This window comes from Ailuropoda melanoleuca, chromosome 6 (assembly GCF_002007445.2).
Source record: "Ailuropoda melanoleuca isolate Jingjing chromosome 6, ASM200744v2, whole genome shotgun sequence".
Lineage (NCBI taxonomy): Eukaryota > Metazoa > Chordata > Mammalia > Carnivora > Ursidae > Ailuropoda > Ailuropoda melanoleuca.
Window position 1 is genome coordinate 79,625,553 of NC_048223.1, and position 15,793 is coordinate 79,641,345.

General features: G+C 41.6%; 1 protein-coding gene across 1 annotated transcript in view; it reads left to right on the forward strand.

The window, feature by feature from the left end:
- Positions 1-7,919, forward strand: part of LRMDA (leucine rich melanocyte differentiation associated) — a 1,020,960-nt gene extending 1,013,041 nt beyond the window's left edge. The window contains 1 exon segment of the mRNA XM_034663692.1: positions 7,418-7,919. Within this exon segment, the coding sequence (XP_034519583.1) occupies positions 7,418-7,497 (80 nt within the window). The 3' untranslated portion in view covers positions 7,498-7,919.
- The last annotated feature ends 7,874 nt before the right edge of the window (positions 7,920-15,793 follow it).

Here is a 15,793-nt window from a genome sequence, read left to right on the forward strand (position 1 = left end):
AGATGGGTGGCCTGGCATTGGAGTCAGCTTCCATTCAGGATGTGGATGCCTCCAAACCCTTGGGTGCTGTGGCCCACTCTGTGTTTTGTTTTTTGTTTTTGTTTTTGTTTTGACCGGTGCTTGGTAGAAAGCAGCATGTCATAGCCCCACCATTCGGATTCCGTCCATCATGCAGCCAGTATTGATCTTTGTCCTGCATACCCTTTGTGCTAAGAAATGAATAAAAACTATCATTTACTTTAACTTATAATAAGCATTGCTGGTAGAAAGAGCCAATCCAAAATAAAACGGACAGGAACTAAATCTGCACATAACGTAATTTACTATGGGCCAAAAAAAGAAAAAAAAATTGACCAAGATTTATATCTTGTTGGTATATTGAAAACTATACAAATTCATGGGGAGAAATTAGCCTTTGTGGAAATAATGAAAACAAAATAAAATTGAAATGAATCAAAACGACACAGCATAAAGTGAGTTGACTAAACTTTAACAGAAGGCACAGGTCTTCCTGTCACAATTCAGATCTTTTCTTACTCAAATTTTACTCAAGGTAATGTGACTTTGTAAAAATTGATGACTCCGAGATTTAGAAGCTCTAACCGGTAAACTTTGATATCAGGCAAAAGCTGAGAAATTTAGCCTGGTTGTAAAAATTACATGGAAAAGAATTGACTCCATTGAAAATAAACTCGATAGAATAGAAGCGAAATGTGAAACATAGAATATGGTTTAACTTTGCATTTAAAAATTAAGGAATTAAATTGGCTAAATGCAGTTTGCTCTGAATAGTTAATGCTTTCTCAAAGAAAAATTATCAGACTAGTCTCCATGTTTACATTCATAAGCATAAAGCCGAAGCATCCTTGGGGTCAAGATGGCAGAAGTGAACTGTCGACCACAGCAGTATCTCAGGGGTAGTGTAGCAAGGCTTGCCGCTCCTACCCCTCCTGGGGTGGGGTTGTTTTGTATGATAAAGGAGAAGAGTTCCGGAGGGTGCTCATTGGAGAGATAGGAGACATCCCTTGCCCAGCGCTGTTGGAGGTGGTCGCTGCAGTCTTCAGCAAGGACCTCGTGGCCCTGGCTGATGGAGGAGACAGCGGGAGCCCTTACAGATGTTTTTGGGATTAGCCAGCATTGCACAACCATGGCAACCAATTCCAACCCAAGAAGCAGATTATAAACTGAGACACTTGCTTAAAATCACACTCAGCTAGTTTGGGAAGGAAGTCTCTCTCACTTTATTCTTTGACTTCTCTACCCTGTCCCGGGGAGAGAGCCTTTCCCCTCTTCTTCTCAGCCTGCGGCTTCTCAGAGGAGCAGGCCGACGAAGGGAAAATCTGCATGGCATGGACAATGGACTCTGTCCTCCCTCCACAAAAACAGCTTCTAAGCAACCCCTTCCCTTAAGACCTTTTACAATCTCTCTTCTTCTCATTTTGCCTGGGTTTTTGAGTAGCTGACCCTGAAGGAGGGTGTTGTGCCAGGAGCCTGTAATTCTGCAGGCTCTGCTAAATCCGGTGTGATAGCCACAGCAGAGCTGATAGCACATCACACAGGCTGACCTCAGGGTATCGCTCCGGCGTCTTCTCAAGATTGTAAAACAGGGGTGTTTATTCCCTTCCAGCTCCCAGTTTACTCACGGCCCACACGTAACAAAAACCAACGAATGTGCTTTCTGGGGAATGTCCTTCCCCGTGTATGATGTTTACAGCTCTTAAGGCTGGATGATAACATTCACTTCACTTCTCTCTTTCCAGCCAGAGACTGTGATTGCTTTGTTTCTGTGGGAGGAAAGTGTTCAGCATAAAAACAACCCTGGTGTTTAGGAATTGAGACTGTTGCCTTCTGTTATTTTGCCCCCTTCTTTAATAAGGCAGATATTCAATCTGTATATATTTTTAAGATGTTTCAGACATGCAGTCTTAGCAGACGTTAAGGTATGAGTGTTCAGCAATTGAAATCCCTAACTTTGTGGATTCTGTTCAAATTGTGTATAGGGAATAATTTCAGTGGTATCAATCTATCTGTTCATCAAGTCTTTATTGAACACCTCCTCTGTACTGTTTCAGCCACTGGGCATTAGAAATTGGGGAGGAGGGAGTATTGTAAAGGTGACATGTTGAAGGTATGTATAGTGTCACATGGAAGCATAGTTCTAGAACCTTCTGCAGTGAACCAGAAAGACTCTTCAGATACTCTTTCCCTGTCTGTCACTAGACCCACTTCTTCACAACACTGTCATCACCTTTTTCCAGAGGCCATGAAGAGTCTAGTTCCTTCCTTTACTTGTGCAGATTGGAAAACAGGAGTTCCTTGAGAAGCCCTCTGTCCCTTGTCTGTTCCATAGTGCTGTCTAGCTGCAAGCTCCTGTGATCAAAATCACTAGATCAAAAGTTTTTGTCATTACACAGCAATAATTACATTTGTGATAATAGCATTTAAAATGATGATTACCAAAACTAATATTCATAATGATGATAGCATTGATACTTTTTACTTCATTTTATAAATATGAATTTATTTGTCCAACCCGTACTCCATCATCAAATAAGTTTTTGTATTTGTATGCTTATGTGTGTCTAGATTATTATTGTTCCAGAAGTGAGATACAAATGGCCAGCCACTTACTCTGATATTTAGAGTTGAGCTCTGCTGAATGTAAAGTTGATAAGTTAATGGGCTCATATCAAAGCTAACGGGTCATGGGCTAGTTTGCAGGAAGCACTTCCCAGCTCTGAGTGTAGAATACAGGCTACACAAAAGTTAGTGGAACTTCTTTCCTTGGGGATTTTGAGGTCCAGCAGAGCCCCTCTTCTATATATTATGGGAATGTGGGCTGGCTGGGTTTCAAGAGCTAACTTTGTTGAAATCAAATTTTGATTAACTGACCGTTGCATTTGCCTTCTCCATCAGGCAGTATTGGATCTGACATCCCTGTCTTCATAAGGGAAGCATTTGAAAATACTAAATCACTTATTTCAGAGCTAGAATGAACTTCCAAGATTATCTGGCCCCTTGCCTTCATTTTACAAATGGGGAATGCAGCCCAGTAAGGAAAAGGGACATGGACGTGGTCACATAACCATTAGGGGTAGAGCTGGATTTAAATACGGGTCTTCTCCCACCTCTTCTTAATAAATAGACATCAAAAATACAATTGGAAGTGTAGGGCCGTTGGGGGGATCAGGGAGCCCAGGGGTCCTTGCTGGACTCCGCATGGGTGTGCAAGGCATTTCTACTCAGGACTCTCAGGGTCTTTCCTGGCAAAGTCTCTGGTACTGCCCTGCCATCACAGCCTTGCATCAAAAGAAAAGAGGCTGCCGCAAGCCCCTCAGGCAGCCCCAAGGTCATAACTTAACCTGCGTAATTAGAACATCCATTCCAGAGGGGGAAACATTTAAAAGATAAAGGACCTCTTTAAAACAGATTCTTCCCAATACATTTTTTTCATAATTATAGTTTTAAAAGCTTATAGTGATGGGAGAGCTGGCTACTTAAGAAAAATTAGGAGTCTCATTTGGCAGGAGAAGATTCCCCAGGGGACAGCACACTGTCATTTTTCAGGGCCCCTGAGAAGAAACCCCCACACAGACAGATACATGTCGGCCTGATGCATGGCAAGCCTGCTTCACTTATTATGGCCAAAGCCAGATATTTTAATTAAAAACACTACATATGCCATTAAATGTGTTGTTCCCCCTGCAGTCCCAAGACGTTATAGTTCGAGGAGATACAAACAAGTGAATGCATTACAGATGTACACGGAAACCGCCGCCTACTGACTCACAACCAGCGGGTTCCCGAATCCCAGCCTTGGAGCACCTCCTTGTCAAAATGTTCTTTGCAAGCAAACTACTCCCTCTGTAATTTTCACAGTTTATGGCAGTTGCCATGACGGGAGAAGAGGGCCATGGGGAGGCAGGGGAGAGAGAAACACAGTGCCACCTCACTTAATTTACAAGCAGATTCGATTATTTTACAAATAATCTTCATGATAAATAGAGTCCTATGGCCACACATGGGATTGTGGGTTCTTTTTTCCCTTCCCTTCCTTGTTAAGTTTATTTATTTATTTATTTATTTGAGAACCCTAAAGTCCCATGTGAGGGAAAATCACCTCCCAACTGTGAGCTTGGGTAGGGTTCTCGACAGAGGCAACGCTTGCTTCATGTAAGCAATTGTAGTTGGTGTGAGTTCAAAAATTTCAGCCGCGTTTTACCTGTCACTAGCCAGGCCACCTTTCTCCCCAGGAGAGCACCAGCAGCTGGATTTCATTTTTGGCTGCCAGGCCGTCCCTGTGCCTTCCTGGAGCAGCCCACAGACAGAGGGCCTTCCCTGTAAGGATTTTATTCAAGATGACAGCTCCTCACACGTTGGCGCTCTGATCACCTCAAGTAGCCGAGATACCAGGGGGATGCGTGCACTCTTCTGCAAAGTCCAAATTTAGATTGACCAAGGTTATCCTTAGGCCCCTTGACCCCAAGTGCTCCGACAGAACAGGGCTGCCAGGAACTTACAGCCGCAAGTTTTGTAATGATGTCTGGGGAGAAATGCTCTGCAGGAGCGGGCGGAGAAGACCCCAAGTGATAGGGAGTGATGTCAGCTTTCGTTAGAGCGGCAGACAGTGTTAGAATATCCTTGGCATAATATGGCACTGGTATCTCTGTCGGCATCTCTGTTTTCTGTCACTGCACACAATCCTGGGCCTGTCTGTAGCCTTGACAGTGTCTCTTCAGCTCAGGTTATTGCCGGCACAGAGACTAGCTCCGCTCCCCACCACACAGCCCTTTGTTTGAAGTCTGCCCTTTTGTCATCAATGCACTTGATGCCTATTTAAATCTGACGGTGAGTGCGGTATCTGTTTTCCCGTCAAGAGATCATTGACAATATTAATACCTCATGTCCTTGCCTCATTCTCCAAGCTCTGACACCTCGCCAGTCTCCTGCATTCATCAAACAGCCCTGTCTCACCAGGACATCTATAAACATTCTTGCTTCCAGGCCCAAAGGAACAGGGCAGGCCTTAAAAAGGACTTTCATCAGTGCCGACCAGAAAGAAGGCCCGGGGAACAGGGCTCAAAACACTTCACCTCCCTCCCTCCACATTCCAGCCCATGTTCCAGGAGCAGCCAGCTTGTTTCCAGAATGGCACTTGCCGTCCACGTTGTTTCTAGGCAAGGTCTGGAGTTGACGGTTGCCAAGGAGAGAGAATAGAGTAAAGAAATTCAATCCCTGAATGTACTGGAGGGTTTACTGGAGAGAATGCACCCACTAGTGGGTGGGGTGTGTGTGGGGGGGGTGTGTGCATGCGTGTGCATGTCTGCCTTTTATTCTTTCAGTCAAGAGAAAGACTGTGTTCTTTATGATATCTGACAGCCCTATCCATTTCTTTTTATAAAAATTCATGCTGTCCTGGTGCTGTAGAAAGAAATTAACATCCCTTGGCCTTATCCTTTCAGATTCTTGAGGGTTTATTTGAGTCAATTATGTTCAAGGAGGCCCTTTGTGGACTTGCAGAAACATCTGAGACACTCGCACCCAGGCCTGTAGGGGATACTGTTCCTGGCGTGGAACCTGACCCTCCAGGCCTGACCATCAGGCCGGTTCCCAGCATCGGTAACAATGTTAGTACAGCTGCAGGTGCTGCATAATGCTGGACAATAAAGGGAGCAGCTCAGTGCTGCCAACAGCCAAAGGAATAATTTTTAGCCCCAAGAAAGGTCTCAAGGAGGTCTTATCCAAGCTCGATGTTTCCAAGCGCCTAATTTCTGAAAAGCAGAAACTAGGGATTGGGGCCAAGGGGAAAACATGTCTAAAGGGGAGGATTGGTCCGCAGTAACGTTGTTCATGGAAACGAGATAAACAGAAGTAATGAGAGCAAGCCCAAGACCAGCTTGAACATGAAACAATGTCGTCCTTTCCTTTTTGCCAACTCTCAAGAGATTCTGTGACCCCAGGAATTCCCAACTTTGTCCCAAGCCATCCAAACAGGCGAGCCTCTGCCCTGTCCTTAAAAGTTTCTAAGAGCCATTTTTAATCCTTCGTTGAGAATAATATTTAAAGTTCTGTAGTAGAGAATCATCTCTTGTAGAAACACCAAAATATTTACTTAGAACTTCTGCTATGAAGAACCTGGATAATTTCAAGTGCTAATTTACCCCAAATGAACAAAAGATGGTGATTGTTGGTTTCACACTAACAAACTGACAGAAAAAAATAATCATGCATATAAGCCGCTATTTTTACAGGTAGATTTGTGGCTCGTGAATTAATGTTTTATGGACATTTCTTTGCCTTTTTCTGGTTATGCACACTTCAGAGACTCAAGTACTTTTAGCAATAAGACAACTCTGCGAAGCTGAATTTTAAGTTACTTTTTCTAAGATTAGAAAAAAAAAGCAATATGGCAAAAGCAAACTGTAATTATAAATGTTTTCTTAGAGAAAAATTAACTTTCCCTTAATGATCATACAAAGCTTTCATAATAACTGTGGCAGGTGATTTCTTATGGATATTTAGAATAAATATTAAGTTGGTTAAAAGATTTGGACCCTATTCTAGAGGTATTTTTAATACTTAAACTCTCCTACAATCTCCTTGAATGGAACAAAAACTCTATGTGGAGCCACAAAATTATTTAAAATAAGACTAAAGATGAAAATCAATGGCATTCCAACCTGAGGATTCATTTCAGGCCCATAAGAAGAAGCCCTTTTGGGGTCTCTGGGTGGCTTGGTCATTTAAGCGTCCAACTCTTGATTTCAGCTCAGGTCTTGATCTCAGGGTCATGGGTTCGAGCCTTGTGTTGGGTTCCACACTGGGCATGGAGCCAATTTAAAAAAGGGGAAGAGGAAGCCCTTTAATGCTGGAGGCTCTTGTTAATTTCCATGTGGCATTTTGTCAACACTACTGCTATTCCTTGATCACCCAGATGTCTTTGATGCCTCCTGGGATTTGGAAGATTCTCGCTGGAAGGTCATAATCTTGATTCATGATAAAGGACTTGAAAAGAATCACATTCTGGGAAGATTGTTTTATATCTTTTGCTTGGGTTGGACCCTTCTTGGAAGTCTTAATTTTCCATTTTTTGAAACTCTACTAAGTGAACCTAGACAGAGAGAGGCTTATGCTTTGAGTAAACTGGAGTACTTGGCCAAACTGGAGAAGTCTCTGAAAGGTAGAAGAGAATTCGTGCAGGAAATGTGTTATTCCTAAGAAGCCTGTGCTCTGGTGACCTTTTAGTTGATTGTCAACTCTGAGGACAAGAAATTAGGGTCCTTGCCTCCTGGGGCTTAATCCATTTGCTGCCACCCACTGGATCAGTGACCATGTTGCATATCTTCTTTTCTGTGCCTGCGCCTCCTTGCTGTACTAATCGTGCCACCTCTAAAGATGTGTTTCCTTTTTTTTGCAGGTGTCCTGGGGAAGTGTCGCTATGTTTACTATGGGAAAAACTCGGAAGGCAACAGGTTTATTCGAGATGACCAGCTCTGATGGCAAGTTCTGTATGCTTTAGCCTGTGTCATGAGAATAAAAGTAAAAGGGCAAATAAAAATAAAGAAAAAGCTGAAGGAAAAAAACAATGGCCCACATTGCGTCTCTGTGAGAAGGCTATGACTTCAGCCTTTGGTACCTTCTGCTGACTTTGCCAGGCCTGTCAAGATCATCCTTCTGCCTTAGACTGAGTGGTCACATAGAGATTGACATGATTGCCCTTAAGCAGGTCTCATCCACTAGGGTGACAGACAGCGGCAGCGAAGCACCGGGGCTGACAGGAGGAACACCATGATAGATTGCCTGGCCCCTCCACTGCTCACAGGGGAGCAGAGGTCACACCTGGGGCCTCCCTGAGCATGCGTACTGGCCATAGTCAAGTGAGAGAGACTGTGTCTTCAGCTTGCCTATTGAGTAGAGATCCCTCTGATACCATTGTGCTGTGGGTTTATTTTTAGTGGAATAGTCACAGTTTAGAGGAAGGCTACCCTTCCTTATTTACCTTAAATTTCAATCCCTTCTATTCTGTGTAGCTGCCCCCCCCCACCCCTGCAACATATACCATCCTTTAGCACCTTTCTTTGTTATAGGCAGTGCATTCTGGTGTGCAGTGTTTTAGAGAACGGAAGGTCTAAGTTCTCAGCCAGGTCATGCGTTTCTGGCTGGCTTTGTGTTGTTACACTTCCTGTATTGGAGTAAATAGCTTTCCCTAAATCCCTAACTACAAAAGCGTGGACTCGGTCTTGTTTTGTGTATTTCTAAATCCACTTCTTGCCCTGAGCAGTAGGCAACGTCAGGCATCTTTCCCAGCACCAAGCTCTGGTTGCACCGAGGACTCTGACTTATTTATGTATTCATTTATTTATTTTTAACCACACATGCGTCCAGCTATGCCTGTGGCCATAGTTGTAGTCTGGAGCTGATTTGCTCCTTTGGGTGCTATTTAAAGATAGTGAGGTGATGAAAATAGAGTGACGGGTCTGGAAGTTAAGAAAGAAAGTGAGGACCACAGAAAATATCCACCAGAAACCCAAGCAGTTTTTAATAGAAGGCACAAACCCTTCGCATTTTCCTCAGGACCTCTCAGAACTGAAATTGGTAAGCTCATGAGATGGTCTTTGTGTATCTTTGGCTAAATTCCAGCACTAATGTTATAAGGAAAAGAAGCATAATCGTACTAGTTGGGTGGCTATAATTTCATTTAATATACCGATACACAGTAAAATCACTCTAGGAGTTACTTGAAAGGCCGGTTGCTCTTGACACAACAGCGTTTATTTTTGTTTCTTCTGTTTAGACCAGATGTTCATTGCCCTGGATCTCCCAGAATTAGGTTAGATTGAGGACAGCAAAACCTGAAAGAGAGTCCTTCCAAGTTATAGATAACACAAAACCAGAGAGTTGCTACCGTAAAAGTCTCCGGGAACTCAAAATCCCCAGGAACCTAAGACGAACGTACGTTCTCAGATCTAGACCATTTACATGGCCTCTGGCCTCCTGAGTCAACACAGTCCTTGAATGACTTGCAACAAGGCTGGCAGGAGTCCCTCTTGTAGATTATGCAAGTTAATCAGTTATGGACACAAATTTAGATCAAAACCCTCAAGGCCATTAATAATTAGAGGATATGAAATGTTTGCCTTTATCTCTCAAATCCGTTAATAACCAGAGCTGAGTACCTTTTCTCCGTTTGATCTATGAAACAGCATTGGGGTAATGCTTTAAATTAGCTGCCTCAGGTCCCACCCTGGCTCTTTGTTTAGAAGCACCAACACATGTTCCGTCCATGGCACATGATGGGCAGCCAGATTTCTGTGCAAGGGCAGCTAGACGAGTCCAATGTCATATCCAATCTAGCAGCACATATATCCTTGTCTTTATAAAAGGCTTTAACCCTGCCTCAAACAATAAAAAAGCATTTGTGAACTGACCACAGAATTTTTCCATCTTTATTTTTCTTACTTGTTTACTTTTCTTAATGTCAGAACCATTTGTATCATGCGCAGGAATGTCTCCCTCAATGCGAGCTTTGGAGGCAAAAAATATTTTTGGAGTGAGTTATTGACCACATTGTTTCCCTCTCTTTGGGTTGTTTATTTTCTTCCAAAATGGTGTAATAACTTTAATTAAGATTAACTTTAGTTTTAATTTACGTAAAGGCCATCACTACGGTCCATTCATCTTAACGATAGAATTATTACAAGTTTTGTTTCTCTTGAAAAGGGATAGCGGTCATGAGTTTGTGTTGGGTTGTTTGCAGTTCCACTGTTTGTGGAGCAAGATTTGGTGTGTAGAGCGAGATGTTGGTCTCAATCAGTACAGCAGGAAAGGACGTTGCGTGCTTATCTTAAATCTGTAAGAATTTCCCAAAACCATGCTTTTTAAAGTAGAGAATTAGAAGGTAAGAAATTCGATCAAAGCTCAGAATTATTTCATACTTCCAATTGCCCCTTGGGCTTTCTGCCTTTTGCCCTATTCCATCGAGCTTTTTCTTAGGAGGTCATGGTAGCCGACATCCCTGTATCCTCGCTCCCAGGACACCGATCTGCCTTGAGAGCCCCTGCAATAGAAGGCCATCCAGGGTCCTCTGTTGCCTCTGCAAAGTTAGGGCGGACTGTCTTTTCCCTAAGTAACGCAATTTTATAGAACAATTTGTTCCTTGGGGAATAATGTTTTAGATTGTGGGGAATCCTATTAAAAGTACAACTATTACAATAATTTGCTTTTACTTTTACCAGCCTTGCTCATAAACCCTCCATCTGTTTGTTGCTTTAAATAGAGGCACATTATAAGAGATTATCACTCGATCAGGCTGCACGTCTGAGTGTTGTGCATTTTCACATATCCATGTATGCTAAGGAATAAAAGAAAGCAAACCACAGATTCTGGATGAAAGGATTTTTCATTTGCTTTATTTTGTTTTGTTTTGTCTCTCTCTGTGTGTGTGTGTGTGTGTGTGTGTGTGTGTGTGTGTGTATGTTCCAGCAGAGATGTATCTTGCACAGTTTTAAGGGAAAATCTTTCTTGCTGCTTCTAAGAAATAACCTGGCTGTCTTTTTCTTCTTTGTTAATATGCAGATCAAAAACAATCCACAGGGCTCTTTTCATCAAAAACAATAACAGTGTTCAGTAGTTGCTACTCATAAAAGCAGCGTAAGTCAGATCTGCGTCACTGCGTAACGCCAAGGGTGGACGACACAGGGTCCATTGAGACTCTTCCGTGGTGTCTATCCAATGCAGCTGATCCAATGTGACATTCACCATCTGCTTATCCCAATTCTGCTTCCAAGAAGCCTTTGCCGAAGAAGGGTGTTTACCATTACTTGTTCTGTTCCCTCTAACTTGTCCAAATACCATGTGCTAAACTACCGTGACTAGGACCTGGAAAGAAAAATGAGAACAGAGGAGCACAAAAACATGTTGGTTACTTATTCGTATGACAAACAGACCGTCAGCCCCTAGTGGAGTACTGTATATTACTTCCAGTGCATCAGCAAACACTTAAGGGATTTGAAGAATACTAGAAGACACAGCCACTGTCCAAAAATATCGTCTTCCTATATATTTACCTGAAGTTTTCCAGCCCTAGGAGTCCTTCTTTGGGGAATTAGAATGTTAATTTGTCACTTTGTGGGTGAAGTAGATAGTAAGCTATGTTATTTGTACCTACGAACATAATAGCATGTGTTGATTTTTCTGAAGTGTTATGGAACGTGGGCTGGAGCACATACAACCTGGGTCAAGGGAGTTTTGCTAAGAAACGAAAGAGGAAATTTAAGTATGGAATGTGTCTGGGAGCGAGTTCCTAAAGTAGGGATGATGTAAATGATAATAAATGAAATTATGCCAAAGGAGAACACGAGGCAGACCTGGAAGTGGACACAGTGGACAGAAATAAATAGGGAGCTGAGGGAATATTGAGAAAAGAAGCAAAAAGACCATTTTCCACCAACTAGAAGCATTGCTGGTGTTCAGCCCAACAGTGACATTGAGCAACATCTTTGCCTTAGAATGGAATTATCTTTGATGTAAATGAGGAGCGCCACTCTTCAGTCATATTTTACGAGTTTCTCTGCCCAAGACAATGAAACCGTGAGAAAAAGAGGGGACTACAAAGCAGTGTGGGCATAAGCAGTCATGTGTGTGATGGCTGCCTGTGCACAATGATGACTATGGTGTGTGGTTAATAGTCAACAAAAACCAGCATCCTAAGGTAAGTTCCCTTGCTGCTTGGACCGGCTGAAAGATAAGGGAAAAACATGATGTCTGGGCAGTTAGATCAAAGAGAGAAAATAGTTTCACGCTCTTGCCAAACCTTCCTATGTTCGTTAAATTCAGAGGTAGAGGGACACCTTGAGAATATGACACAAATGCCAGGTTATTTAAGGAAAATGATGAAGGCCTCTAGGCGGGGGTGAAGATACTGGCAATAGGATTTGACTGTCCTTGGGTTCAGGCTGTAAATGGTAACTCAACTCATAGGAGGAGTGGATGACACCTAAGTTCAAATGGATAGCCTTAATTAGCATGTCGAATATTCTGGAAATAATTAATGCTTATGTTTTCTCACATCTGTTACCTTAAACCAATGTGTCCTTTTCCATGATGGAATAATTCCTTCAATCTTAGAAATAGGGATGAATTTAAGAGGTACTGGGAATAATTTCCTTTAACATTACCTTTTCAATTGGACTCCTTGTGATGAGAGGGACAAAGGTGGCTCATGGTGGCTTAACCATGGTATTTAGACTATTAAGTGATGGAGTTTTGAAGTAGGTAGGAATTCATATACAGTACCCATTCCCAGAGGTTCCTAAGTCACGGTTTAATGATACAGGCGTATTTCATTTTATCGCACTTCAATTTATTGGGCTTTACAAACTGTGCACGTACAAATGGCGTTTTTTACCAGTTGAAGGTTTGCAGTAACTGTGTCGAGCAAGTCCATTGATGCCATTTCTTCCAACAGCATTTGCTCACTTTGTGTCTCTGTATCACATTTTAGTAATTCTCACAATATTTCAAGCTTTTTCCTTGTTCTTATATTTGCTCGGATGATCTGTGATCAGTGATTATGGCTCACTGAAAGCTCAGGTGATGGTTACCATTTTTCAGCAATAAAGTATTTTTTAATTAAGGTATGTACACTTTGTTAGACATAATAATATTGCACACTTAGTAGACTATAATATAGTGTAAAAATCATTTATATGCACTGGGAAACCAACAATTTCATTTGACTCACTTTCTTGCGATATTACCTTTATGGTTGTGGAACCGAACCCACACTACCTCCAACATGTGCTTGTATTCACCTGTCCTGTTCCATCCTTAAAGCATCAAGGTCAACAAATCCAGATTCTAAGCTACATGCCCTGTGCTTAGTCCATATTTGTAAGTTAGACCAGCATGTTTTCTACAAATCCCCCCTTCCCTTCTTGCTTCCAACTGATTTAATCTGTTCCTATCTCTCTGATCATATATTCCTTTCGGTATGTCTGACTTTCATGTCACTTCCAATTTTGGCCATTCATTCTCAATTTAGTTTTAGTAATCGTTCAGACATTCCTTCTGGCTTGACTCTTCTTCCTTGGGCCTTTGCATTGCTCCTCAGACCTTTACCTTCCTCAATCCTTTGATGTCCCCAGTTGCCTTGGGTAAGAAATTCCATTTCAGGCTGCTGTAATCCCAGCCCTGACTAGTTCACACCCCTTGGGGAAGATTGAGGGGAACTTGGACATCACTTGTTTGATGTATATTTAAAAATCCTTAGTCCTGTTAACACTCAACACTGGTTTAATTTCCAGCTAAAAATCCTAAACCGTGGCTTGTAGCTGGCTTCATTACTGAAGGCTAAGTTTTATCTGTGATGGTTTCTCTTATCTTTGCATTTTCCCCATTTAGCTATTAAAGCAATTCCCAGTGGTTTTTAGTTCTTCTCGTGAAACTTGTTTTCCTCTTCTGCGCAGTTTGGCAGAAACTAAGTAAGAGTATGGCCTTCTGTTCATTAGTGCCTACATATGAGAAGAATAAACCCTGTATTTGCCTTTCCCCTGATTATACAGCACGATTTCTCCCCGCCTAAAGAGAACTGAGAACAACTGTGTGTGTAGATATATACAGAATTCCTTCTTTTTATACAAATGGATCCGTATGCAATGCACTGCACCTACTTTTTTTCACTTAACATCCCTTAAAGAACAAAGATGGATGATGTGATGGTTAATTTTTTGTGTCATCTTCATTGCCCATGGGAGGCCCATGTTAAACATTATTTCTGGTTTCTCTGTAAGGGTGTTTCCGGATGAGATTAGCATTAAACAGGGGACTCGGTAAACTAGATTGCATTTCCCAGTGGTGATAGGCAGGATTCTAGTCCCTCAAGGGTCTGAATAGAACAAAAGGTGGAGAAAGGAATTTCCCCCCTTTTACCTGCCTCACTGCTTGAGCTGAAAACTCATCTTCTCCTGCCCTTGGACTGAGATTTACACCACTGGTTCTCCTGGTTCTCAGGCCTTTGGATTCTGGCTGACCTATGCCACTGATTCCCTGCATCCCCAGCTTGCAGATGGCAGATAGTAGAACTTGTCAGGCTCCATAATCACATGAGCCAATTCCTCATGATAAATGCCGTACCATCCTGAAAAATACAGGCAGTATAACATTGCTAAAAGAAATGCTAAATCAAAAAAGACCTTGTGAACATTAGTATCTATACACCTATCAGTATAGACTCACATATATATAAAACAACTGAGAGAACAATGTGCAGAGAAAAATAAGCAATTTTAGTCAGGAATTTGGGCATCTATTCGGGCATCTATTACCCAGAGTGTTTCAAAAGTCTTAGTGGAATTTTACGTTTAATGACTCTGGAAGTTTAAAGGCTACAGTTACAAATATATCATTTGGCAGTGTACTGATTTATATTGCCCTTCTACTTATTTATTTTTGTGGGTTTGAAAAGTAAATTTTTAGTTTTAACTTACAGGGGTGTAATAGTTCCTGAATGACACTTTCTCTGACGGTGGCTCAATGGAGGAAATCTGCTACTTGGCCACCGAGGTCACCTGATCTGTGTCCACCAGACTTTTCCTTGTGAGGTCATGTGCAAAGTCTCTGTCATGTGTTTTTCAAAACCTTCTTCTTGGAGGATGTTGAGGCCAGCATTTATATACATAATTCTTTGTCTCACTGAGCAACAGCTGAGAAAACTTTTTACAAAATTTGAAAATTGACTAGAGTGATGTGCAGCAGAGGATGGCAGTTATATTGAATTTTAATAAGAAACATATCAATATTTAAAAATATACACAGTTAACTTTCCAAATATTGTTAGTGTAGTTAGTAGCGCTTACACTTCTGAAAGGATTAAAGCTTAAAACTGTACTAAGACTTTTGGGACTCCCTGAATAATCTAGATGTGAACACTTGGCTCTGATGTGTGAATCTATGGTTTACCTTTTAACTTTGTTATCTTTTCCATTTTGATGTGATCAAATTTCTTAATTTTTGTGATATACGTGTGAGAGAGGTGTTGGGTCTGTGATATGTGTATGGACAGTCTTCAGGAGTTGAAATCACGAAGTTACTCTGCTATATTTTCTTCTAAAAGCTATAAAATCTTGTCTTGCATATTTGGGTGTTCGATCCATCTGGAATTTGTGGTGGTGTGATACAGAGATAGAATTAGACTTTTTGACTACATGGCTGGCTTATTGTTCACTTCATCTTTTCTCTCCTTTTCAGTGTCACCTCTGGCCTTGCCAAGTTTGCGTATACATGTGCAATTCTCTCTGGGTTTCCCATTTTTTTAGTGTGTGTAATTGGCTTTCCTGGTGCTGATTTTACTCCGTTCTAATTGCTATACTTGGGAATTTTTTTCTTCCTCCCCTCTTTCATTTATTCCTATCTTCTCTACTTCTTCCCTTCCTCCTTCCTTCCTTTTATCAGCTTTATTATATGTGTGATTTCCAGACAACAAAACACCACATGTCTTCATTTTAATTGTAAAGTTCCATGAATTGTACCAAGTACGCATGTATAACAACAGTGCCAAACAAGATATGATCCATTCCCATCACCCCTGAAAGTGCCCTTATACTCCTTTTACCGTCAGAACCCCTAACCCTACTCAACAGCTAATCCATTTCTGTTATTATAGATTAGTTTTGCTTTTTCATAAACTCGACATACATGGGGTCATACAGCATGTACTTATTTGGTGGCTGGTTCGTTTGGTCAGTATTATAATTCTGAGATTTATTTACATTGTTGCTTTTTGTTACTAAATAGT